General features: G+C 41.5%; 1 protein-coding gene across 4 annotated transcripts in view; it reads left to right on the forward strand.

Annotated features, from left to right (window-relative positions):
* Nucleotides 1-440: 440 nt before the first annotated feature.
* SEC14L1 (SEC14 like lipid binding 1) overlaps nucleotides 441-25,914 on the forward strand; it is a 97,013-nt gene continuing 71,539 nt past the window's right edge. For 2 of the 4 annotated variants that reach the window (XM_077163950.1, XM_077163951.1), the window contains exons 1-2: nucleotides 449-588; nucleotides 2,776-2,868. In XM_077163950.1, coding sequence (XP_077020065.1) covers nucleotides 2,806-2,868 — 63 coding nt within the window. In that variant the 5' untranslated portion in view covers nucleotides 449-588; nucleotides 2,776-2,805. Of the gene's footprint in view, nucleotides 589-904; nucleotides 1,239-2,775; nucleotides 2,869-25,914 lie in introns of those variants that run through there. The other 2 variants (XM_077163948.1, XM_077163949.1) reach the window with 2 other exon arrangements.

Here is a 25,914-nt window from a genome sequence, read left to right on the forward strand (position 1 = left end):
AGGTGGTCAGGGCACCGCGGCGGGCAAGCCGAGACCAGGAGGCTCGGGGAGAACCGCGAAGGCTGGCCGGACGTGGCGGGCCTTCTGGCTGCCCCGTCCCCCCGCTAGCCGGCTCGCGGACACCGGTGTGCCTCGAGCAGCCCCGCCTCTCACCCTGGCCCCGCCCCGCCCCTCGCAACGCAAGAACTGGGTGGAGCCACAGGACTGCCGGGCGTCGGGGCCGACACGGTCCCCGAACTCCAACGCCGGCCGGGCGGAAGCTCGCGCCTGCGCATTCGGGCCAAGCCCCGGTGGTTTCCCTCCCCCTATTAGCAACCGTCGCCGGCTCCCGCCTCCGCCCTCCTCGGCCGCGTTGGCGCACGCGCGCCCCTTCCGGCTCCTCGGCCCCGCCCTCCCCGTCACCCGTAACAACCACTCGTGCCCTCGCCGCGCCCCTCCTCGCTCCCGCCCCTCCCCCTCAGCCCACTCCCCGGAACCGGCGGTCGAGCTGCGGCCGCCCGAGCGCTAGAACGGGGACGGCACCGCGGAGCCGCTGGCATGAGCGCCCTCCGCCGCCCCGCGTCCCCGGCCCGGCTTTTCTGACAAGAGGTATGCGCGCGTCGCCGCGGAGGGCCCCATGCGCGCCCCCGGCCCCTCGGCCCCTCGGCCGCCCGCGGGGGTCCCGCGCCCCCCGGGAGGCTCAGGCCGCCGTCCCCCGGCCCCTCCGGCGCCCGCCCGGGCCCCGTGCCTGGCGCGGGTCCTCCTCCCGCCCTCCGGGTCCTCGGGCCGCGCGTCCGCCCCGCGGTGGCCCTGCCGCCCCCCGCCCCCGCCTCGCCGCTCGCTGCTCTGACTTTACCGCCCCCCCGCTTTCCCCCGTCCCTGCCCCCATCCCCTGGTCTTCCCAATCCCCGGACCCCCTTTTTGCTGGAAGCACAGTTTGGTGTCCGGAGCCAGTCCCTGGCTCCCCGGGGTCCCCGTCCCCGGAGCCGGGAATTGGGATGGGGAGTCCACCGGGGGCAGCCGCCCGTACAGCTCCTGAGGGTCCCGGGTGCCCGGCCACCCCCGAGCCAGCTCGGGGTGTAGTTGTTGGGGCTGGCCATCGGCTCGTTTGTAAACGCCCATTGTCATGCAATAGAGGCAGCCCGGGTCCGGGATGCCACTCGGCCGTGGTGACTCCGGATTCCCACGTAGGACGCTCATCTGGACCAGAGCATCCGAAGTCCGGACTGGCAGGAGTTCAGAAGCTCGCGAACAAGCAGGTTCCTTAGTGTAGTGGTAGTCATCCGGAATCTGTCAGGCAGTGGATTCTCAGTAGATGTAAACGAGCATTTTTCACAGACCACCCCCCACCCCCTTATCAGTGAGATACTCTAAAAGTGGTTGCTGTCTCCCCTTTAAATCTTCAAAATATAGACATGCCGTGCACTAGCGTTGTAAGGTATGCCAAACTAGATAGAACCGTGGTCCCAATGCACCAGGACGGGTCAGTCACAGAGTCCAGATTAAAGGAAGGCTTTAAATGGAAGTTGGAAGAGAACTCAGGAGTTTGACTGGTTCTTATGATTTTAGAGCTGGGAATCTTTCAAGATCATCTCACTCCAAACCTCCTTTTACACAGATGAAACCAAGTCCCAGAGAAATCAAGTGACTTGCTCACAGTCACCAGGAATTATTCTTAACAGTTTTCAGAACAGTCAGATGGTGCTGTTTTCCACCCTAATCTGTGCCTTCTGACAGGCATCATAAAGAAAACATAGCAGAGAAAGTTCAGCCTTTTAAATGTAGTAATATAGATAGGAGTTTTCTGAAATAAAAGATAATTTGGTAATTTTTTTTTGTTTTACAGCTAGCCTTTGGGCTCCTTGAAGACACTTAGGTTTTGTACTTTTGAATATCTTCTCACCACATGCAGCATAAAATAACATTCTTATGATTATCCTTGGCAGGACAAATAGGCTCATTGGATTTATTTTTCTTCCTTACTTTTAAGTGGGGAAGCAAATAGTCACACTATTGCGAATACAAGTGTGTTTTCAAAAAGATCCATGTAGGTTTGGACTGAGCCTTTAAACTGGAGCAGGATTATGTACCTGGCAAAGGGGTTCGTTGACGTGTGAATTAGGCTAGAGCATTTCATCCGTTACTTACAGATGTTACAGCTGTCTGAAGCTGGAGATTTCAGCTGAGCTTCTCCAGCCAGAGTGCTTGACATCGCTGTCATATGAGGACAAGTGTCTGAAAATGTAGTGTAGTTGAAAAACAGGGCTTGATAAAAGTTCCCTTTAGAGCTGTTTTTTGAGGCATATTCTGTATTTGAAAAATAGTAGGATTTTTTTTTTCTGCTTTTATTTTTGTGCACCCCTAGACCTAATATCTTAGCACGTCACCATTTTTACTTGGCTCCTGGTAGGTATTGATGAAGAGAAAAAGATTCAAAAACGAATTCCACTGGTTAAAGGTAGAATCAGATCATAACATTTCATAGCTGGAGAGGACTTGGAGGCCACCTATTCCAGGGCAGCCACTTCAGAGGCTCCGAGATGGGGATGACAGGGTTCGGGCTGGATCTTTCGTTCTTGGACCCTCAGACCAGTGCCTTTGGCATGGTGCCCCTTGGGCTGCCTGTACCTTTTCTCACTGTCTTATTGCTGCCCCTGCCTTTGTGTATTTTGTCATCTTTTGATTTTTGTGAGCATAGAGTTATTACCTGTTGAGTTCCCTTCCTACACTTTGAGTTTTGCAATGATTTTTCCCCCCCCAAACAGTGGCATTTATCACATTTGTTCTGTTTTGCAGGTGTGAGAGGATTGCTATTATTTTACAATCATGGTGCAAAAATACCAGTCACCAGTGAGGGTGTATAAATACCCCTTTGAATTAATTATGGCTGTAAGTACTTTACAGTTCAGTTTATTCATTGGCTTCTTATTTTTTTTAAGTATTAAAATGTCATGATCTGTAAATTTTTGAATATTTTGTTTGTCTTCGTCTTTCTACTTTTACTTATCCTGCTTTTATGCTGTGAATCTTATTGAGAGTGCATAAAATATTTTCAAAATATAAGTCTCTGAAAATAAAAATTTTCACATTTGTTTTTTAAAAAATGCATGTTAGAACAATGTATAACTCTGAGTTAATTCTCCCTTTTAAAACAGAATTGGTTCACTAAATGCTTCTCTCTCTGGATTTTAGTTGTTGTTAAAGGATAAAGGATGTGGAGTATAGTTTCTTCTCTTTCCTGTTCCTTTGGAAGGGTGCCATGGTCTGGGTGGACTCACTTTTTAGGTAGTCTTAGAGCTGAACACTACAGGATGGAGTCTAACTTTTATTAGTCACATGACTGGTAAAATGAGTTTTTCCCCCTTTTATCACATTCATGAGTCAAATTAGAATTCCACAAAATGGGGTAAGTACAATTTTAATTTTTTTTGGTTCTTTACCTGAAAAGTTTGGCTGAAAATAAGCATTACATTAGATGTAAAGCAAAACAAAAACCAAAAAACCTTTTTCCAGTCCCTTTTAAATTAATATAGAGCTAGATCCCTTCGCCTTCCCTCCCTAATGAAGGGCACTAGCACCCAGATGGACAAACAGCCCAGCAGGAAGTCCCTCCACTCCCTGCTACTCCCATCCTCTCACAGGCAGCCACTGCCCTGGCTTCTGACACCTTGGGTGAATCTTAACTTGTTTCTATTCTTTGTATAATCAGAACCTCAGGACCAGCATGTACTCTTTTGCTTCTGGCTTCTTCTGCTCAGCATTATGTTTGTGAGATTTATCCAGATCAATGTAATTTTGAAAAACAGGGAAACAGTTTAGATTTAGAGAGGTGTTTTATTTCTTTTCTTAAACTGCGGTATAATTTACATAAGTGAAATGGTCACGTGTTAGGTGTATACTTTGATCAGTTGTGACGAAGGATGCACTGAAAAGCCCTCACCACTATCAAGACTGAGGATGTTTCCATTCATCCCTCTAGAAAGTTTCCTTGTGCTCCCTATTTGTCAACTGTGAGGTTTCTTTTTTGGGGTGGGGGTGGGGTGGAAGGGTGGGTTTTTTTTTAGTTCTGTATTTCCCTTAAAAATGTTAAGTTAGGACCAGTGACTTAATGAGTTCTCAGAGAGGCCTGTTAGTTGCTATATTGTAATGTGATCTATCGTTTGATGCCCAGGCTGCATGTTTCGCTTTTGGCTGTAGGGAGCAGAGGGGTTCTATTAGTAGGAACACAGGTGGTGTGATAGGAGACTGCCCAAAAATCTGGGCCCAGCAGCTGCAATGGGCTGAGCTCCAGGGAGTGGGCACTGGAGGGTGTGGTTCCAGGCATCTGGGCCTGGGGTGGGGGGTGGGAGGGGGTGGGGGAGGTAGAAGGGGTGGATTGTAGCAACAGGTGTCCCTAGAACTTCACCCCATGTGACTGCCTCACCCCATATGCTAGAGCCTTTCCCTCCCACCTCCAAATGGCTTCTTGTGATTATACCTAGTTTCCCTCCACTGACTGGTAGCTTCAGTTTGCTTGTCCTTTTTCAACTGGCCAAAGCCGTTCTGGCCCCAGTTCAACTTTGTGGCTTTTCTTGTTGCATTCTTTTAGTTTCTAAGTGACTTATTCTTATCACGTTTCTTAGTTCAGATTCCTGAAAGAAATTTAATTTGATTAATTTCTGCCTCCCACCTATCCCCTGGGACCCAGCCAGTCTGTGATGACCTGCCCCGGGGTGTCTGGTGACCTGCCCAAAGGTCAGTTGCCTCATCCTTGTCCCGTTAGATGGTGTTGGCAGAGTTGGGGAAGGGTGTGGGAAAGCGGGGAAGCAGAAAGGCGGTATTCTAGTTTGCTAGCTGCCGGAATGCAATATACCAGAACCGGAATGGCTTTTAAAAGGGGGAATTTAATAAGTTTCTAATTTACAGTGCTAAGGCCGAGAAAATGTCCCAATTAAAACAAATCTATAGAAATGTCCAATCTGAGGCATCCAGGGAAAGATACCTTGGTTCAAGAAGGCCAATAAAGTTCAGGGTTTCTCTCTCAAGTGAGAAGGCACATGGCGAACACAGTCACGACTTCTCTCTCGGCTGGAAGGGCTCATGGCGAATACGGTGTCATCTGCTGGCTTTCTCCCCTGGCTTCCGGTTTCATGAAGCTCCCCGGGAGGCGTTTTCCTTCTTCATCTCCAAAGGTCGCTGGCTGGTGAACTCTGCTTAGTAGTGTTGCTCTCTCTGAATCTCTTTCTCCAAAATGTTTCCTCTTTTATAGGACTCCAGTAAACCAGTCAAGACCCACCCAAATGGGTGGAGACATGTCATCACCTAATCCCATTTAACAACCACTCTTGACTAAATCACATCATCCAGGGAGATGATCTGATTACAGTTTCAAATATACAGTATTGAATAGGGATTATTCTACCTTTATGAAATGGGATTTATGTTAAAACATGGCTTTTCTTAGGGGGCATACTTCCTTTCAAACCAGCCAGGCAGCACTGTTTAAAGCATAGTAACTGGTTAATTTTCTTTTGAATTGTTTGAAAATACTGTTTAATCTGGAATTGAAACATTTGTTACCCTTTCCCTTCCAAATAAGTTATAGCAACTTTAAGTCAGTAGTGATTTTTATGTGGTGTCACTTATCCTGTTTTCTGATTGTAATTGTATAGCAGAAAATCCTCAGTACCTGCCTTGCTTTACTTTCTTCTTATCAATGTAAAAGAATAGTATAATGGAATTACTCTGATAATGTCCATTTCGGGTCATCATTCAGAATGAGGAAGGAGGCAAACAGTTTAGGCTGGAATAGGACAAATAGCTTCAACTTAGGTATTTGTGAGAAGCCCAAAAAGTCAGTGTACTTCAATAACCACGGCACATGACGGTGTCGAGTGTTTGGCAGGTGGCAGACGTGTCGTCATTGGTAGGTGGCTCCAAGTCCTAATTTACAAGGGCCCTGTGACAAGAAAGGCTGTTGGAGAAACTACTACTCATTCAACATAACACCCAACGTATGCCCTGCTTTTTCGTTTGAGCCAAGAGTTTTCCTGTGATTTGTATTGCCAGAAAAGTATTCAGGTAGAGCGTGCTTCATGTAACTGTACAGACGGGGGCATCATATCCATTGACTGCATTTTGATTTATCGAATAGAAATATCGGCTGCTTGTTTTGGGGTCCTTCTGGATGTATTAAGAAATCATGTTAGTCCTGTCATTAATGCATCTGAATTCAAAGTGATATTAAATTAAGCAAAATTGGTATGTAGATTTTTAAATAGGCAGTTGTGAGATTTCATGGTTGTTCCCTTGTTAGATATTAACCTAGAAACAGAATGTTCGAACTTCAGTGAGTCACAGAAGTTACCTTAGCCCAGCTGCCTTTTGAGGGTGAGGAATCTGAGACCCAGAGAAATTAAAGCATGCACAAGTGGGATAGTGGTGGAGAGCTTTGGATTCTTGAGTTTAGTGTTCTTTTTTATCATGCCAGGCTCCCTCCCAAATAACGTATATCCTTGAATGGTTTATAAAGGCTCCTGTCCAGAAGGTGTCTGTAAGTCTTTCAAGGCTCACCCAGAAACGTTTCTTGGGACTCCTGCCTGGCTTGTGGGGAGGAGAAATTAATCATTGATTGTGTCTTAAAGAATTTATGGTCTCACATGGGGAGAAAAGGTAATCCTGCAGAGAAGGAACCTGGAATGGGAAGTTGAAAGCTGAAATGCTTGAGTAGGAATGTTTCATTTTGAAATTTCTAAGATAAAATACAATTTTAAAACTTAAGCCATTTCAGGATGGGCCACAGTGGCTCACTGGCAGAGTTCTCGCCTGCTATTCTGGAGATGCGGATTTGATTCCTGGTGCCTGCCCAAGTAAAAAAAAACTTAAGCCATTTCAAGTACAGCTTTCCTTCCTGATGTTAATGCCCCCTTAATAAGACATACAAAGGAAAAGTAAATGCGGTTAGAGAATAAATAGAAGCTCAGCGTTGGAGGGCCGTCTTACTGAGAATGGTCAGAAAGAAGCAGCATGAGAGCCCACCGGGTGTCTGGAATAGACCTATGTAGGACAGTTGTAAGTGAGGCTGCGACTTGGTCTCTGTCCTTTTACTATTGAAGACAGCTGTCGTTTTGACTGGTTGGAACACTTGCTTCCCATTTAACATCCCAGAAATCCCCTCTGTCCCCTTTCTCCTTGGGCCTTCTTGTGTCACAGCAGGTTTGGTCACGTTGTTCTTTCCTGACTTCACCCTCCACCCGTCCCCAGTTCCCCTGTTTCTCCCCCATTCCCCTCTCATCTGTGTCCCCTCAGCAGACATACCCTTTAGATAGGGCCTCCCCGTGTTGTGCATTTTTGTCTCTTTCTCTCCCGGGAACTGCCTTTGTTCCAGCCTAAGGCCGTGCCTCTTTGGAGGGAGAGGACAGGAGTTTACTTGTTCGTTTTCATACTTAGACGCAGTTTATTCCTTGGGTCATCGTGCATTCCACCACCAGGCAGTGTTTCCATCTTGTCGGTTCTCTATTTTAGTGATCTCGTATCAGAAGCGTTACAGCATTTCTGAATGCCTTCTCTTTTCCTTCAAGCTTCTCATAATTGTGCCCTACTCTACCTGTTTAGCCTTATTTCATAAATTATGCAAACTTCCCAGTGTGAACACTGAACTCCATTTTCATAGTGTCCTGGTTTGCTACCCATAGTTCCTTTTCCCACCTTCTGCCTTCCACCCTATTCCCTTGATACTTACCTTGCCTTTTTGCTTTCTGTCTCTTCAAATCTTATTTGTCTTTTGAAACCCCAGTCTGTCCCACTTCCCTGATACCTTTAAAGATGCATTCTCTGGTACTTTCTTGATCTCGTGGTCAGTATTAGGTACATGAGCTTGTAATTAGAGTTTCTTTTATTCTCAAAGGTTCCTGTGGGTTACCCTCCATCTATATTGCTTATTCCTTAATGGCAGGGCCTTTGTTATTTCTCTTGTCTCCTTCGAGTGACTGTGCTTACCACTCATGAATTTGGGCAGGTGGTTTCGGTTTGTTCACATAAGCTTTGAGTCTGAGGATTTTGCAACGGGTTTGATGGAAACTCAAGTCTACACTGTAATTCTGACATCCCTCAGTCAAGGGGTCTCTGTTTCTCCATAGGAAAAATGCCACTGACCATGGCCATTCCTGGAGCAAAGCTCTTTGTTGATGAGGTTGGCTAAGCCATTTTTTTAAAATCTTCTTAAGTTATGCGCAGTCATGTTGGCCAACATCGTGACAGTGGCCTGAGTGGCATGCTTTTACAGGCTGAAATCACCAATTTGCCAGTCTCTACCTTCATCAGTAAATGGCCCATGACAGAATTTATTCTTTCTCTCCTCATTCTCTTATTTGCTTCATTCTCTTGTGTTTTAGGCCCTTTTCCCCTTCCTTCTTTGTCTTCCCACTAGGATGAGAGGATACAAAGATGAGAGAGATATTTGTTTTGAGATGAGGTGCCAATCCTGGCCCTGCCAGAGGCTGGCTCCTTAAGCTCAGTCATTTACTAGCACAAGACTGTTGTGAGGATGTTATGGAATTCAGAAAGCCTCCGTTGGGGAAGTAGGTTAGGGCAGGGCCGGTGATTTTGTGTCCTCCCTCTCACCCTTTGCTTACACCCAGCCCTTTGCCCACCTCCACATAAGAGGTGAAATGAATTAGTTTATCTGTATGTAAATGACTTTATATGAATGTGTTTATCTCTGATAGGTCAAATAGGCATTTGTGTTTACAGTTAAGCTTTATTTCATCCAATCAGATTTCATATATCAAAACAGCTAGGGAGAAATGTGGGGACACAGGATCAGTTTGTTCCTTAGTACTGAGGAAGACTAGCGTACTCTCGGTTAAATTGAGTCTCATCTTTTTGGAGGGAGGTGTTCAGAGATTGAGAGAGAGAGAGCATGCCTTCCAAGGAGGTGTCTTGGCAAACTCTTGCCCCATGTGCAGCTGTTTCCAGATTGTTCCTCTAGTTGATTAGGGCAGAGAAGCACACGTCCAGCCTTGTCTGAAAATCCTTTGAGCTAACTATCCCATTTTTTTCTCCAGCATGTTTTCTTTAAAAAGAAGAATCCCATGCATATCAGATTTTCCATGTTATTTTAGTCATTATAAAATATTTTTGTTGCATCTTTCGTTTTGTTTCTTGAAACACTTCCTCTTTCTCTCATCCTAGAATTCACCCTGGGATCAGTATTTCTGATGCTGGTTTCCAACTTTCGGATGGTTTGAATGATACTGAAATATATCCTTTTTGTTAATAGAGGTATTGTTACATCTTCAAGCAGCCTAATATTCAACAATTGATTTTTATTCTAGTGAGTAAGTTATCCACATTTTGGGGTAACTGACTTAAAACTCAGTTTTGTTCAAGTCTGGGAATGGAGGAAAATATTCACTTTTTCTGATGGTGCATTTAGGATCCTGGTTGATTTTTAGTGGGAAATTGTACTCTTTTCATTTGCAGTGTTTTTGAATGCCGTAGTGTGAGTTCTATTGCATTTAATAAAAGGCTAGGCTGTAATTATTCAAATTTACTTGGTTTTCAAAGTTGCAATTATAGTATGCTTTCATTAAAAGCTACTTTGTACAGAAGTAGGCATTTTCCCTTCTCTCACTCCTACTCTCCCCCAAACATTATGCAATCTGAATTATTTTTAATGTGTTAGGGTGAGGAAAGTTGTGGTACTGAAGGAAAAAATTTCAAGGAGAAATGAAGTAGAATCAGAATCAGCTCATTGCTTCTCTGATTTACCTTGACTGTTTTTGTAAAAAACAAAACAAAGCAAAACCAAAATCTGATATTATGCAAACTTTCAAGCAGAAACAATGAAAAAAAATAGCAGAATAAATGTTGTTTGTACCCATCACCCAACTTCAGTATTATAAACATTTTGCCAGTCTTATTTCATCTATTCTTCCATTCCCATCCCTATTTTTTTGCTGGGTGTTTAAAGCAGATTTCAGACTGTCATCTTGTTATTTTATCCATAAATACTTCAACTTGCATCACTAACTTTAGAGATCTTCCTTTTTAAACATAACTACCCCAATGTCATCACCAAGCAAAGTTACTAATAATTCCTAAATGTTGTCTGACACTGAATCCACATTCAGATCTTCCTAATTATATAAAAACTTTTAAAATAATTTTTTTGTTTTCTGCTTCAAAGAAAACCAAGATCTTCACCTTGTGTTTGGTCATGTTTTTAGTCTCCTTTATTTTCTAAAATTTCCGTTTCTCTTGTCTTTTGTTTTCCTTTGTGCCATTGACTTATTAGAGAAACTCTGGGCTATTTGCCCTGTAAAATTACCTTAGCCTTTTGGTCACTCAGTTGTTCGTTGTAGCAAATAGACACAAGGAAAAAGTACAGACCTGAACTCAATTGCTTCAGCCACATTCTAGCATTGCTAAGGGAGTCTGAAGCTAATGCTTCAAATGGCTGCTCCCTTTTGTCCCTTTGATTTTCACAGATAATTCTGAGCTGCAAATAAAAAAGCCAAATATTTTTTCTCAGTTTAAACTGGGTCTTTCTATTTATAGCTACTTTTCAACTTGCTAGATTGGTCCTGATATTTCGTACAGAAAGCAAATGAATGGAACGAGGAATTAATTTATTGGCAGGATATGAAGGAGAGGATTTCTGTGTAGCACCTGAGCCAGTGCTTGGCAGAGCCCAGCTCCAGGCCCCTGAAGGGCTACTGGTTGTGATTTGAGGGGCCCCATGTGCTGGGCAGTGGCTCTTTGTCTAGGCTTCTCTCATGAGAGCCCTGGATAGGGAGGTCAGGCTGGGGCAGGTGGGGGTGGGATGAAGGGGGTGGGGGTGGAAGGCTCCCACAGACCGGGCTTTGGTTGGCAGGTATTATAATGAATTAATCTTTCATAACTTTTTTTTTTTTTTTTGCATGGGCAGGCACTGGGACTCGAACCCGGGTCTCCGGCATGGCAGGTGAGAACTCTGCCACTGAGCCACCATGGCCTGCCCCTCTTTCTTGATTTTGAAATTGTCCAGGAGTAGAACAGACAGTTTTGTATGTTTCTAGTGGAGTAATTCTCCATGTTGTGATAGAAAGCATATAATTGCATTTTAATTCTCATGAAAGATACAGTTTGGTATTAGGGCTTCTAGCCTTTTAGTTTGTATTTTAAGGATTCTCGAATCTTTATTCTAGTGCTTTAATTCATTTTCATAGGAAAGTAAGAAGGTATATATCTTTTGCCAATAACCAGCCTCTCCTCTCGTTTAAAATTATTTGGATGATTCCAGGGACATGTGCTGCTACTAGCCTTTTTTAAGAAAAGTTTTTATGCATATATAATCATGTATCACTATAAGATAATTGCTTTATCTTTATATGTACTGTAACCTAGTTTTATCATAAATCTTACATAAAAGAGTTTATCTGTGAACAAATGGATTTTTCATTCAGAGATCAGCTGTCTGTATTTCAAAGATCCCTCCTGCCCTGTTTTTGCACGAGAGAATTCAGAGGAGCCCTTTGAGTTATTGATAAGCATGCAGTTTGTAATTCTGTGGTTTATTTGACTCGATGGCTCTATGCTTAGTTCCCCTTCACAGTGAGGTCTCTGGCCCTCCCCTCCTGACTTGTCTTCCTTCCCCTCCACTATACGTCCTCGCCTTCTTGGGCACAGATGAACTACTCCTCTTCCTCCAACGACTGTTTGCTGCTCTGGGACCCACAGTTGCATAGTTCGTGTTTTCTGGCCATCACAGGTATTGGTTAATTAGAAGTTTATGCTATTTCAGAAATATCTACCCAGTTCTCCCTCCCCTGTTGCCTTTTCCTGGGCGGCCTCATTTAGACCCATGGCTTCACCTGTGACTTATAAACCAAAGCTCTCAAAGCTTTATCTTCATTCGAGACTCCACTCAGGAACTTCCAGACTCCTAGCCAGCTGCCACGTGACTAGCCAAGGCCGACCTAATACATCTGGAACCGAACTCATTCCCTCCTGCCTGCACTGAGAACCCGCACTCCAATGTGAAAACAAATATGCACACACGTGAAAACCAAGACACTAAACTAGTATAAGCCAAACCAGTAAACCGCCACGCAGAATCTTGACCTATCCCTCTGAGCTTCTTGTGACAGATGGTCCCACTTCAGAAACGCGGGTGTCCCCAGGCCTTCCTCCTGAGCCCTCAGTCCAGCCGATAACCCAGTCCTGGCCTGTCAGAGCTGGGCCCACATCTCAGAATCTGCCCCTCTCTAAACTTCCGGGCGTGGCCTCAGATCACACCTCGTCCCACCGTAGTGGTGTCCTGCTCTAACCTCTGCCTTGAATCCCAGCCCCATCTCACCCATAGCTGTGCTTTCTCAGAAAGAGTTGCTGCTGAAGAGACGTCTCAGTTGTGCATCTGACCATGCCGCTTGTAGTTAAAAGTTCCCAGTGGCTGTCTCTCACCTCAAGGTGGAGTTCACCTTCTTTACCTTGCCTCCTACCTTTCTCTGTTCCTCATCTCCACAGGAGAGGCTCCCACATATATTTCACAATGTTAAATTACTTGAGGTTTCCTTATTGTACCATATTTTTCATGGCCTCAGTTCCTTTGCCTGGAATGCCTCTAACCACTTTCTTCCCTGGCTAGCTAACTGGTAGGGGATTCAGTGGCTCTGACAGTGCTCTAGGGCCTTCTGTCACCTACTTGTCACCCTCCCTTCCTAGCCAAGTCTGCTTGTCTGCTTCCTCTCCCGCTGCCAGCTTCTCAAAGACAGGAGTAAAGTTATGTTGCTTTTTTATCAAAGTTGTGTATTGAGCCCTCAAAAATACATTTGTTTAATGAATAAATGAGTCTTGGAAGGTAGGTTATACTACCTATGTTATTTCTACTTTTGGTAAAAAAAGATTTTTTAATTGAATATTTTTAAAATTCTGTTAACGTATGTATATATAACATTTTAAATTGTCCTTTTAAGTGGAATTAATTACATTTACAGTGTTGTGCTACCATTACCACCATTCATACATTACTAAAACTTTTTTGGCCCTCGAGAAACTCTGGACCCATTAAGCAATAATTCCCCAATCCTGCTTCCATTGGCCCCTGGTGACCTCTTATCTACTTTCTGTCTCTATGAATTTGATATTTCCAGATAACTTTTTATTTAAGCAGAATTATGCAATATTTATCATTTTTCATCTGATTTATTTCATTTAGTGTAAGATTTTCCAATTTCATCTATGCTGCAGCATGTATCAGAACTTCATCCCTTTTATGGCTGAATAATATTCTATTATGGGGATAGGCCACATTTTTCTTATCCATCTATCTGTTGATGGACATTTGGGCTATTTATAGCTTTGGCTATTGAGAATATTGCAGCTGTGAGCATTGGTGCACAAGTATCTGTTCGAGTTCCCATTTTCATTTTTTGGGGGGATATACTTAGGAATAGGATTGTTGGATCATGTGATAGTTCCATGTTTAACTTTTCCACATGGCTGCACCATTTTACATTCTGTATGTCCCTGCCAACACTTGTTATTTTTCATAATTTTAAGTAGTAGGCATAGTAGTTGGTATGAAGTGGTTTTGATTTGTATTTCCCTAATGACTAATAGTGTTAAACATCTTTTCATGTGCTTATTGGCCATTTGTATATCTTCTTTGGAGAATGTCTAGTCAAGCCCTTTGCCCATTTTTTCAATTGGATTGTCTTTTTGTTGTTGAGATGTAGGAATTCTTTATATATTCTGAATATTAAACATGTATCAGATTTATGATTGGCAACAATTTTCTCCCATTTTGTAGCTTGTCTTCATTTTCTTGATAATGTCTTTTGATGCAGAAAAGGAAATGAAAATTTTGAGAAAGGGTCATATTGGAACATATATTTTTGGTTGGAGGTATTTTATTTTGAAGGAGTGTGCACATCATATTTTGTGTGTAAAATAGAGTTTATGTTCAGTGAACTGAAGCTTATAATACCATAGTTGACTGAAAAACATGTCCTGGTTTGTGAATACTTGGTGTTTTTGAATGGTTTTTCTCCTCTGGTGATGCATACCAAGCACATAGAAAATTCAAATTACATTTCTTTGGAAATTTTAATGCCTGTGTATATATTAAAAGCCAAGGCCAGAACATTTTTCAAAAAGTAAATTGATTTCATAGTTTGTTGATTTTGTCACAGGATATATGCTACAGATATTTTTAGAAAGCTAATCCCCAAATACCTATTGTCTTTGATTTTAATTTTCTTGACAATAAAGTTGATTTGTAATACAAACTCTAAAAATTTAAATTCTGATTCTCTCCAGAATCTGAAACCCTTTAGGTGCTGGGGCCCAGCGGTCTGGTTTACAAAGCCCTCCCGGTGATTCTGATGCATGCTCAAGTTTGAGATCCACTCAACTAAGGAGAAGGGTTACTTCTCCTTAGTTTGAATTTGTAGAAATTTGAGTAAGAAGAAAGGAAGTTGGTTTTAATTGTCTTTTTTTTTTTTTAATTTCCAAAGGAATAGATTCCTTAACAGTGCAACAGAAACTCTTATTAAATTATACTTTCTTTTGTAGGATTTGATATTTTCTAAAGAAAGACTGTTTGTTTGCTTTATGAGTTTCTCCAGACTGCTGTTCTTTTTTTTTCCAGTTTTGTTTTTTTCTTCAATGATTTTTTTATTGGGATATAATCATCCAAAGTGTATAGTCAGTGGTTCACAGTATCATCATAAAGCTGTGCATTCATCATTATAATCGATTTTTGAACATTTTCATTACTCCAAAAAAAATAAAAATAAGAATAAAAATTAAAGCAAAAAAGAATTCTCAAAACGTCCCAAACCTGCTATTGTTTATTTCTTTTATTTATTTTTTCTTATTCATCTGTCCATACACTGGATAAATGGAGTGTCAGTCACAAGGTTTTTCACAGTCACACCTTAAAAGCGCTATAGTTATGTCTTCAAGAATCAAGGCTATTGGATTACCGTTCAATAGTTTCAAGTATTGTGCTCTAGCTACTACAGTATGCCAAAAACTGAAAAGGGATATCTATATACTGCATAAAAATAACCTCCAGAAAGACCTCTTGACTCTATTTGAAATCTCACAGCCACTGAAACTTTATTTCTCTTCCCCTTTTGATCAAGAATGTTTTCTCATCCCATGATGCCAAGGGCCAGGCCCATCTCCAGGAGTTGGGTCCCACATTGCCAGGGAGATTTACACCCCTGGAGTCATGTCCATGTAGGGCGGAAAGTAGCGAGTTCACCTGCAGAGTTGGCTTAGAGAGAGAGGCCACATGTGATCGACAAAAGAGGTTCTCCATAGGTGACTCTTAGGTATAATCGTATGTCAGACTGCTGTTCTTGAGTTTATTTATTGATACCAAAGTTATATGAACAAGCATGTGCTTCCTTGAACTTGTCTTAATTATTTATATGACTCATTTGCTAATTTTCAGGGTGAGTAGATTTGTACTGTGTTTAAAAGACTAGTTTTTAGGGCAGCCCATGGTGGCTCAGTAGGCAGAGTTCTCACATGTCATGCCAGAGACCTGGGTTTGCTTCCCTGTGCTGCCTATGCAAAAACAAAAAAAAGACTAGTTTTTGTTTAATGTCAGTGAACAGTAATTATATACCTCTATATATCTAGGTCTATATTTTTGTCTTTTGTATTTAATAGATTCCAGATTAAAAACAAAAGTTCCTAAAGAATCCAGCACTGCATTTCATTACACCTAGTCAAAATACATCTTTAATTTGCATCTTTCAATTGCTGTTGCTGTCAGTTTCTTAATGGTAGAATAGCATATAAAAAGCAGGTGTGGGGAGAGCAGCAAGGGGAATTGTCACTGATCCATTGATGAAAAGGGTGTGCATCAGTGCACAAGGGGATGGAAGTGGGAGGGAAGATGGGGAATTCTACAGGCCATGTAAGTGTTCATGTTTAAACCAAAGCATTATGCTTAGTTTTCTTTTCTTTGTTCCTTCCAGTATGATTTAAATTGCAAACATTTCGAAGTCTATGATACTTGTTGTATGGGCATTTGATAAATAATACATGATAGATATTTTCCTGATGGGTTAAATCAACTCATATTAGCAGCCTCCTGACTCTAAAGCCAGATAATATTTCCATAGCTCATTGCATTCTCTTATGTGGGCAAACACATGGCATCTTTAAAAGCTGACAGTTGCAGTTCCCTGGAACACCAAATGCTTTTCTGAAATCCACACATTCATTTTTTACGCTTTGGAAAGTAAAACAGTACTCTGCAAAATGCAACTTGATTTGACATGAAATATGCAAAGCTGCTATTTTGTTGTCTCAGATACATTTATATCGGTTAGCTCTCAATAGCCAAAAAATTATAGATTAGGAATGTTTTTTGAAAATCGTATGTTTTGGTGTCCATTAGATCCTTTCAGCATCATGTGATTATTTTAAATACATAATTAAGCACAGGGGAAACTAAGAGTAGCGAAACCTTTCATAACACTCCAGACCTCCTTGTTTGCCAAAGTCTTAAGTAATTGTGGCATGCAGAGCATTTGACCTTCAAGATTTATTGACAGAGGTAAGATATCTTAAGTGTAGGGATCTACTTAAAGACCTGTGTGCCTTCATTTTTTTCCAACAACTGTCTTTTAATTCTCTGATGAGGATTGGTTCATTTTGCACTTTTATTTTGATAATTAAAAGGAAGAGGTACTGTCTGAGATTATCTCGAAGCCTGTCACATGGGTAGCCAAGTACTATCAGACATTTCAGTGTGGTTTGCTTTTGTGTTTGTTTTCTGGGTACCAAATAATACTATTTTAATGGTTGAAAGCAAATACAAAGAGAGTAGAGATGAACTTGACATGTAAATATTGCACCTGAGCCAAGTATAGGCCAAGTTACTTCATAGGGAGCTGCACAAATAAAGATGCAAAGAGAAAAGTGGTGGGAGCGATGACTTCTCACCTGCCTTTCTGGATGGAACTGCCGGGTTTGGGAAAGCAGCTGTGTCTTCCCCTTCAGTCTCTTGTTCATGTTGGAGGGGGAATTTGTTTTCAAGAAATTGTCATGCTTCCCATCAAATGTGTGTTGTTACTTTGAATTTTATTGTTTAATTTGCAAATTTGTTTTGATTTTGTGTATATGAGCTTTTACCTGGTTTGTACATACTGAAGTAACATTTTATAAAAAAAATAAATAAATAAAGCTGATCAGTACTAAAGGTCTCAGAAAAATTTTCTCTTTGAAAGGAGTTTGTACATTGTTTGATAAACAATTTCTCTGAGTCATAGAGATTTTGCTATGCTATCATGAATCCAAATTGGCTATGTCCTTATATTGGGTTTTGTTGAAAACTAGAGGTTAAGAGGTAAAATAAACGTTCTTATGTTTTTCTAACTGTACTTAAGTGGCTTGTTGGCTCAAGTATTTTAAATTAGAATAAGTACTGGTAGTCCTTTGAGAGTCATTTAATTGAGATTAATATTGACCGGGGAGGATGAGAATGGAAAATAGTAATGCCAGGGGCCCCAGCATCTCCAGGGTAGAGCTTAGAGCTGGGAGAAGTAACACAACACATGTGGACTCTGCTGTCACTCCACAGTGGAAAGGTTAAAAAAAATAGTCTTTGTGTTTGTGGATTCTTATGGTGTTTTCTTTTTCATGAAGGAAATGTTAGAGTGCTTTGTAAATGATGTTAAAATCTTCAAATACAACTGTGCTGTGTTTTGAACTTTTAAAGTAATTCAGCTTAAGATGTTCTGGCCATATACCAGGAAGAACAAGTAGGACTCGGGGGATGGGAAACAGTTCTGAAACAGTTTCTGCCTTTTGGGGCCTTCTTTCTTGGAGGGAGGGGATCAGTGTTGCTCACTAAGCTTGCAGTGGGCAAGCAGACCACGTCCAGGGGCTCTGCCCTCAGTGAGTGCGCAGTCCAGTGAGAAGACGAGCCTGGCTTCCAGGGTGGCTGACAGGGCTCCTACCTACCCTGAACCCCAAAGTACAACAGGTAAAGAACACTTAAGAGAACAGGGATCATCAGCTAGCATTTAGGGGATGCTTACAGATCACGATCTCACATACTGCTCACTCTTATTTTTTTCCTTTTAACCCCATTTTATAATTTAAGAAACTGAGATTGAAATAGTAGTCAAGTGATTCCAGATCTGACTTTCCAGCCTGCCGACAGTAGGATGGGCTGGCCAGGGACCACGATCCACAGATGCCCTCCACAAACCCAGCAGGCTGTGAAACTAGCACTCATAGCACTCACCTCCTCAGCAAAACTTGCTATTGCCAGTGACCCGCAGATCTCCAACTTGGCTTTCCCACTTTGGGGGCAGAGTGAGCTTGCAGTCTTGGGCTTTAAAAAAAACTATCTTTTTTCTCCTCCTCCACCTAAATGTCCCCCTCCTCCAGAGTCTCTGATCTGGTGTTCTTGCTGCGCAACAAAATTTTTTCCCTGCCCTCTCCATTTTTGGTAGCTCACAGTCGGTTTTCTTTACAGTAGGCAATTATTAAGGTCTATTGCTTCTAAGGTCTGTTGACACTGGAGCCCAGGCTAGAAACATGCTCTGTTAATTGCCTCCCTGGTTTTATGTTTTAGTCTTCAAATGTTAGTGCTGTAGGAGTGGAGGAGCAGGCCACAGCTTGAGTCACATATATGATATAATTGGGTGGGTGGTGATAGAGAAGTGGATGGAAAGTTTCTAGAACATTTGAGTTTAAAATAGTTGGAGGCTATCAGTGCTACCAGTGTCATATCTTTAGTAGGTAATTGTGCAAAATTATCCAGAGAAGGCTTTTGTGCAGAGAACAGTAGCTCCACTCCCAGGACTGTGGGAACCAGAGTCTAATGTTTACATTTATTCAGGCCCCAGTGGGAGCGGACTGATTCGTTTCCTGACATGAGTACTTTTTCTTCCAAGTATATTGTGTTTCTTTGTTCTGTGAAAAATGTTAATTCCATTTGCATCAAGCCTGAGTCAGGGCTACCTGTAACTGGAATCCTTTTCTGAGAACATCGTATTGTTCAGTACCTCCTCCCCCCCTTTTATTTGATGGAGGTTCTTTTCCCAATTATGGTCAAGTTTATCTTCAGCGCCCTGTTTTCTGGTTGTAGCAACTGAGTATGGTATATTTAACTATCAATGAAGCATATAACAAACTAAATCCACCTGTTTATTGTCTTGTATTTTCATTGTCTAAGTTGAAAGTAAAATGATTTCTAAATTTGTGTTTTATTGGCTCTTCCTTTTCCTTACAGAAGGAAGGAGACCTGTATTATATTATTTAAACTTAATTCCTTTTTATTATTTGGCTAATTATAAACTCATAATACTTGGTTTCCACTAATGCCTCATGAGATTTACATCTTGTGTTTAATTTAGAGTCATGTGGGAGATGATTATCATTTTTGTTTGGTGAACACATGGGTTTTATTTGGTATATTTTCAAAGTACAGTAGAAAGATATGTGTCAAATGAAAAATTCTAGAGTTTTAAGTTGCTTGCGTGAGAAAGATTCCCCTTCTGTTTTTGTGTGAAGAGTCAAGTTGGTTCCTGAGCTACTGGCCTGGCAGTTTTCTTTACTTAGTGTTGAATAACTTGGTTCACCTTTGAGAAGTTCACACGCAGCATGGAACAGTAGACGCATCTATTGAGTATTGTATTTATTCAGTGTCAGGGCCTGCCAAACTCTAAGTTTTCTTATTTAATCTTTCAGCAAGCCTGTAAATCAAAGAAGATGAAGAAAGTAAGGCTGAACGATGCTTTAACCTGACCAAGAACAGTGTCTAATGGCGGAACCAGTATGTGAACCCGGGTCTTTCCCTTCCAGAGTCTGTACTGGGATAGAATACTGACTACATCTGAAGGCGGACAGACCTGGGTTCAAATGCTGAGAATTTATTTAACTCCTCTCAGTCTCACTTTCCTCATTTTTAGACCGGGGAGAAACGCTGACCGCAGTGGTTCCTGTGACTGCGCAGTCAGCGTCAGAGCTGGCTCAGCAGTGCGCTCGGGCTCCTCCGCCCCAGCTCAGCCCTTCCAGGGAGGGCTTTTGTCTTGTGTTGGTGCAGCCTCAGTGCTGCGCTGTCCCCTGCCCGTCACAGCGAAGGAAAGTGAGAGCTTGTTGGTAATGATGTTATACATTTCTCTGGTTCTTCCAGGGGGCTTTTTTTCCTGCATGAAGTTTGTCTTTTTTTTTTTCTGTTAGAACACGAACAATGAATAGTGTTCTACTTTGGCCATGGTGTTACCTGATGCCTTTCATGCTGTTACCTGATGCCTTTCATGCTGTGTTCCTTTTCAAGCACCCTGAGATTTCCCTGCTCCGGGCTGAGTGGTGGTGAGCCAGATTTCTTCACCAGGAGATTCTGGTCTCAATGAGAGATGCCCAACACGCCACGTCACCCTGTCAGTGAAAACCATACGTATTGTTGTTTATAGCTTTACTGAAATACAAATTACAAACAGTAAACTGTCCATTTCTAAAGTATACAGCTGGATCAGTTTCGACATATTTAAATACTGATGAACCATCACCACAATAAGGGTAAAAATCATATCCATCACCCCCCAGGGCTCTTCACACTCCATTGCAGTCCCCTCCCTCTTTGCCACCACCAGCTCACTTCCACCCCACTGGTCTGCTTTCTGTCACTATAAATTAGGTTGTGTTTTTTAGAATGTTACAAACGTGGACTCATATATATTCCTTTTTTGCCCGCCTCCAGCTTAATTATTTTGGATTTTCCATGTTATTGTATGCGTCAATAGTTCATTAATTTTTTTATCACTGAGTAGTATATTACGTTGGGTGGCTAGACTACAGTTTATCTGTATATATGGCAGTAGAAAATCTTGGCATGAAAAAATAATACTTTTTGATTTTACAGTACCTTTCTAAGATTTTTGGATCTGTTAGAATCTAGAGTAAACCTATAGTTCATTTGAAAATCTGGATCAGTACTTCTAAACTAAAACAAAGGGATAGTTTTCAGGTTGTTGGTAAACACACACACAAAAAAAACAAAAAGCAAAACAGTTATTAAAGCTATATTCTAGGCAGAAAATAAAACCAGATCTGCAAATCTTGGGACCAGGGGAGGGGAGGGATGAAGCTGGGAGCAATTAGCCAGAAGGGATGTTATGCCATAGGGTCTGCTTTGGAAGCTTCCAGAGGCAGGGAGGGGTCTAGGGCATGGAAACATTGTCTCTGCCTCCAGCATCTCCTCAGACTGGGCCTCCCTGAGTGTTTCTGGATGCTCTCCTTAAAAGATTAGCTGGTGTTTACTCTTAACCTTAAGATTGGTGTGATTTCAGAAGTTGCCTTTTTAAAAAAATTGCCTTCACTTCTTTTGCTGATCCCTGACATTTTTAAACAGGATCTACAACCCTTGTTTCTACAACTGCATCCATGCTATGTCTAGACAAAAGGCTTTAAACAATAAAGCCTAGTTAACAAAACAGATTTGAAACTCCTACTAGAATAATTAGTTTATCTAATAAATAAGAGTGATTCTTAAGTCCTTCTGGGTTTTGAGGGGGAGAAGAAATTTATCATAAGACTTGATTTTCAGGGCATCTGCCACCATGCCCTACAGCAATTCTAAGGACAATAGCTAGATCAAAGATGTGTGGTTGTCAGGTCAAAATTTCATTACAAAATTCATTGTGAGTTAGCCAAGTATATCAGAACAACTTCTTAAACTTGAGGTATGGCTAGTGAGACTGAAGAACTGAATTTTAATGTTAGTTATAACCTTTAACTGTATTTAAAGTTAAATAGCTGTGTGTGGTAGCTGCTGGTGGAGGTTAGCACAGGCCTGGAGCAGCTGGTCACTGAGTGGAGTGGCTGACATGCTCGCTATTCCAATGAATTCGCTCTTCTCCCACCTACTTCTTTTTGGGGTAAATTGCATGTAGTTAAATTTGTGTACGTAAGTTACATATAAATATATTAAGGTGAAATCCATTTGCTTTATAATCCTTTTTATTTTATTTAAAGCTTTTTATCCTTCATAGTTTTGACTGATTGGCATTTAAAAGAACTTGTGAATTTTTGTGAGAAAATAATTAAATGACACTTATTACAGTTAATCTTAGGTCAGGATGGGCAAGCCATGCCCTGCCACCTGTTTTTATCTGCAAGCTAAGATTGGTTTTTACATTTTCTTAATGGTTGGGAAAAAATAAAAAAGATTTTGTGACACTTAAATTTTATGAATTCATATTTCAGTGTCCATAAATAAAGTTTTCGTGGACTCCATCAGGCTTGTTCACATTTTGGGCTATGGCTGTTTTTGCCCTGCAGTGGCAGACTTGAGTAACCACAGAGACTTTTGGCCCACAAAGTTACAAAAGTTTACTCTCTGGCTCCTTACTTATGAAAGTTTGCCCATCCCTCTCTTAGATGTTTAAAGGCATTTACTGAGAAATCAGAAACTTACCCGAACACTGGCCCTTTGCATCCAATAGAAAGATGGAGAGAAAAGGATAGCCAATTAGATTGAAGCTTATGTTTGAATTTTGAATAATGCCTCTACAGGCAGAGTGATTTGTGAATAAACATCTACAATTTATAGAGCCATAGTTCCCAAATTGTGTGCTGAGGGCCTGTGAATGCCACAGTACTATGAGGTATATTCAGGTTTCAAGGGAAGTATTTCTTGGGCACTACCCACCCCCCTAGCTCGAAGTGGTTTATGGTTTCAGTGTCAGATCACCCTGCTTCCCTTTTGATGATGTCATGTGTTTGTGAAGCTGGATTTTGGGTGGTTGCTATGGCAAAAAAAAGCAAGTACTATATGAAAATCAGTGAGGGACAGGAAATGAGGAAGGCAGTATCCAGTCTGATCCCAAGGTATGCCAGGCCTAGAGATGCATCTGTCCTTGTAAATAATTCTGGTTACTTAAGAATAAAATAAAAACATTTTTTCCTCCAACTTTATTATTTTTTCAAATGGTTACCAAGTTATTAAGATTCATAAATGCTTTTTAAGTAACTTGTATTTTTTATTTTGGCCTTGGGGCACCATAAAAAGTTACTGAGACCAAGGGTAAACCAGTTTGGAAACCTCTGACATAGGGCATCACATGACAGTGCTTAAGACCAAATGTAGTCAGACAAGTTGGTCAGAATTAAGTGCTTATCTTCAGGACAATAAACAGAAAGTTAAAGCTAAAGCCTCCAGGTTCTGGTCTGAGAAGTCGATCTTGAGATCTTTCACAAAGTTAGGACAGTTGAACACATACGGGCTTTAGTTTTCTGATCTAGTTAAAATGCAAAAGATGGACCTAACCAAGTCTACTAGATTATACTCCAAATTTTACTTGAAAGTGCAGTAACTCTCTGTCAGTCTGTTAGGTTGTGTTGGCAGAAGTCTCCAGTTGGTCTTACCTGGAAGTTCTTAAAGAGGAATACATTATAAATAAGTAAGATAGTACAGAAAACCCTGGTTTTAGCTACCCAGTTAGGTTGCATTCGTGGCAGGCAGGTTGAGCAAGGAGAGGAATAGGAACAATCTGGAACTTTCCTCCTGTTAAATATTATATCTAAAGCAAGATTCGGATGATAGTCATACTCTAGCCAAATGTACCATGCTAAATTTTTTGTAGATTTAGATGATTACTTTTCTGCTCTTTATAATTGTTTGTTTTCATTTTGCCTTCTAATTTGTTTTGTGGCTTATAATAATGGTTTAAATACTTAAAAGCCACTAATGGAGTGTGCTGGGTGGAGGGGACACAGCTGTCAAATTATGCCTTCGCCGCGGTGTCTCCATCTTTGCTCAGATTGGCTTGCTGCTCCTTTGCTACCCACTCCTTTGTGCACTGATTTTTTTTCCAGGATCTAAAGGGCTAAAAAGAACTTATGACAGAAAATCTTAAAATGGATGGGGTTGTATTTAGTAACTTTATTCTTTGGTGCTTTAGGTAGAGACCATTGTCATTCATTTTGGTTCCCTGCACTTCCATCCCTCTTGTCAATTAGATCTGCAAAAAGACTGCCTTTGGAAGAGTCACGTATAATTCGAGTATCACTAAGCCAAATTTTTGTAAGAGGTCAGAAGAAAAACCTACTGCTGTAGGTTTTTTTTTTTGCATGGGCAGGCATCCAGAATTGAACCCGGGTCTCCAGCATGGCAGGTGAGAACTCTACCTGCTGATCCACCATAGCCCACCCACTACTGTAGGTTTTGTCTTATTTGAGTGCTATTTTAAAATATCGCAGTAGGGGTAAATGAGATATTGACCTTTCTGTGGAATTAAAGTTTTTCACATATGCAGACTTTTAGAGTTGTGGTTGAGGTTTACCAATTCTTTAGAATTGCCTTACTGTTTTTAGCAGTTAAGTCCATATGTAGATCTGTTAAAGGAAAGGTGGGCAGAGTGGAATTCAGTGCAGGCTGGAGGGTAGAGTGGCAGTCAGTCATTGGAAATAAGGATCTCTTTTTGATGCAGTCCCAGCGCTTGGATTGGTACTGGTGCCTGGAGTCGTCATGCTGTTTCCTTAAAGAAAATATATGGGCTTTAAGAAAAAGTCTGAAGTTTTTTCTCTTGTCCTTTAACCAGAATATTTCATATTTAGAATTCCTAGAACAAAGGAATGGGTATATGAATGATAGAAACTATGTTATTTAGATGCAGAATTCCTCACATTTCTTACCAGTGTTTGCCTAATTCCCTTTCTTTTGTGTTGTGTGAAATATATTAAAAGGCTCCTTTATCAAAAATAAATATGGATGGTTTATACCATTGTGTGGTAAACTGAAATTTCTGTGTGTATAAGGAGAAAGGGGTAAAAAGAATGTGTTCCTGGTCTAAAATGGCTAAAATATTTGGAATTGCAGATATCTTGGTGCATGTTACATGAGCAACACATTTACCATCTGTTCTCTGTGATATTTATGGCTTCCATAATATTCATCATAACCAAAAGTTATGGCACTTTCATGAGAAGGTCTTAGAAAAGCAGTTTAACCTTTTCTTTTAGGTTACCCTTGCCCCTTCCATGATGACCTTAGATGCCCTCTCTCCATGGACCTAACAGCACCACAGATGAACTCTTGTCTTCCAGAGTCAGTGTTACCTCTGCCAAAGTGTTTTATTAGGGCTGTGAGATTTGAGTTTTTTTAAGATGAAGTTCATAATTTAAATGTGAAATGTTTTTGAAGGGAGTAGTATGGGGGCATCAAATTTTTGCGTCTTTTTTTCCCGGTTTTAGTATAGTCGTCATGATCTTACCAGTGGATATTCCAGTCTGCTGCTACGACTTGATGTATTGGCCCATTTGAGGAAAGTGGCTTGGGTGGAGGGCATCCCTTGCCAGTGGGACCGCGGGAGCGGCCTGCCCTTCGTGAGTGGTCTCGCACCAGGTCGAAGGGGCCGGGCTTCTGGGGCTGTCATGGAGTATTTGGGTGAATAAACCAAGTAGGCCATAAGTCACTGGGCTATAATTTTTCTTTAAAAGCGTTCAAAATTTTTGGACTTTAAATCTTTTATTAAGTTAGAACACATCTGTTCACAAATAGCATGTAATTTGACACCTGGGTGACTTTTTATTTGGTGATAGAAACAAAAAGTGGCACAAACCACACAAAGGTCTGAATTGTGATAAGGTAAAATGGTGGTCCCCCCCCTGCACCCTGGGTAATTGTCACTTTTCATATCGAGAATTCGCTTAGATTCTTTTGGGTTTCAGCAGCAGGCCATAGCACTTGAAGCTATTCAATACCTCCTGTATTGAGCCAACTTCTGAGTAAACTGACATTTTGTCAGTGGTTCTGAAAGAATTCTCTGGAGTCCGTCCTGGCTTTGCTCCCTTTTGGTTTTTGCTCTTGTTCCTCTCACCAGGAATGTTCCCTTCTCTTTGGGTCACTTCTCTAAAGCTGCCCACTCTTCCAGATCCTCTGCAGATGTACTTCCTGAGTAAAGCCTTGGCCACCCGGACCAGAAATGACTTTTCCTT

Source organism: Tamandua tetradactyla, chromosome 6 (genome assembly GCF_023851605.1).
Source record: "Tamandua tetradactyla isolate mTamTet1 chromosome 6, mTamTet1.pri, whole genome shotgun sequence".
NCBI lineage: Eukaryota > Metazoa > Chordata > Mammalia > Pilosa > Myrmecophagidae > Tamandua > Tamandua tetradactyla.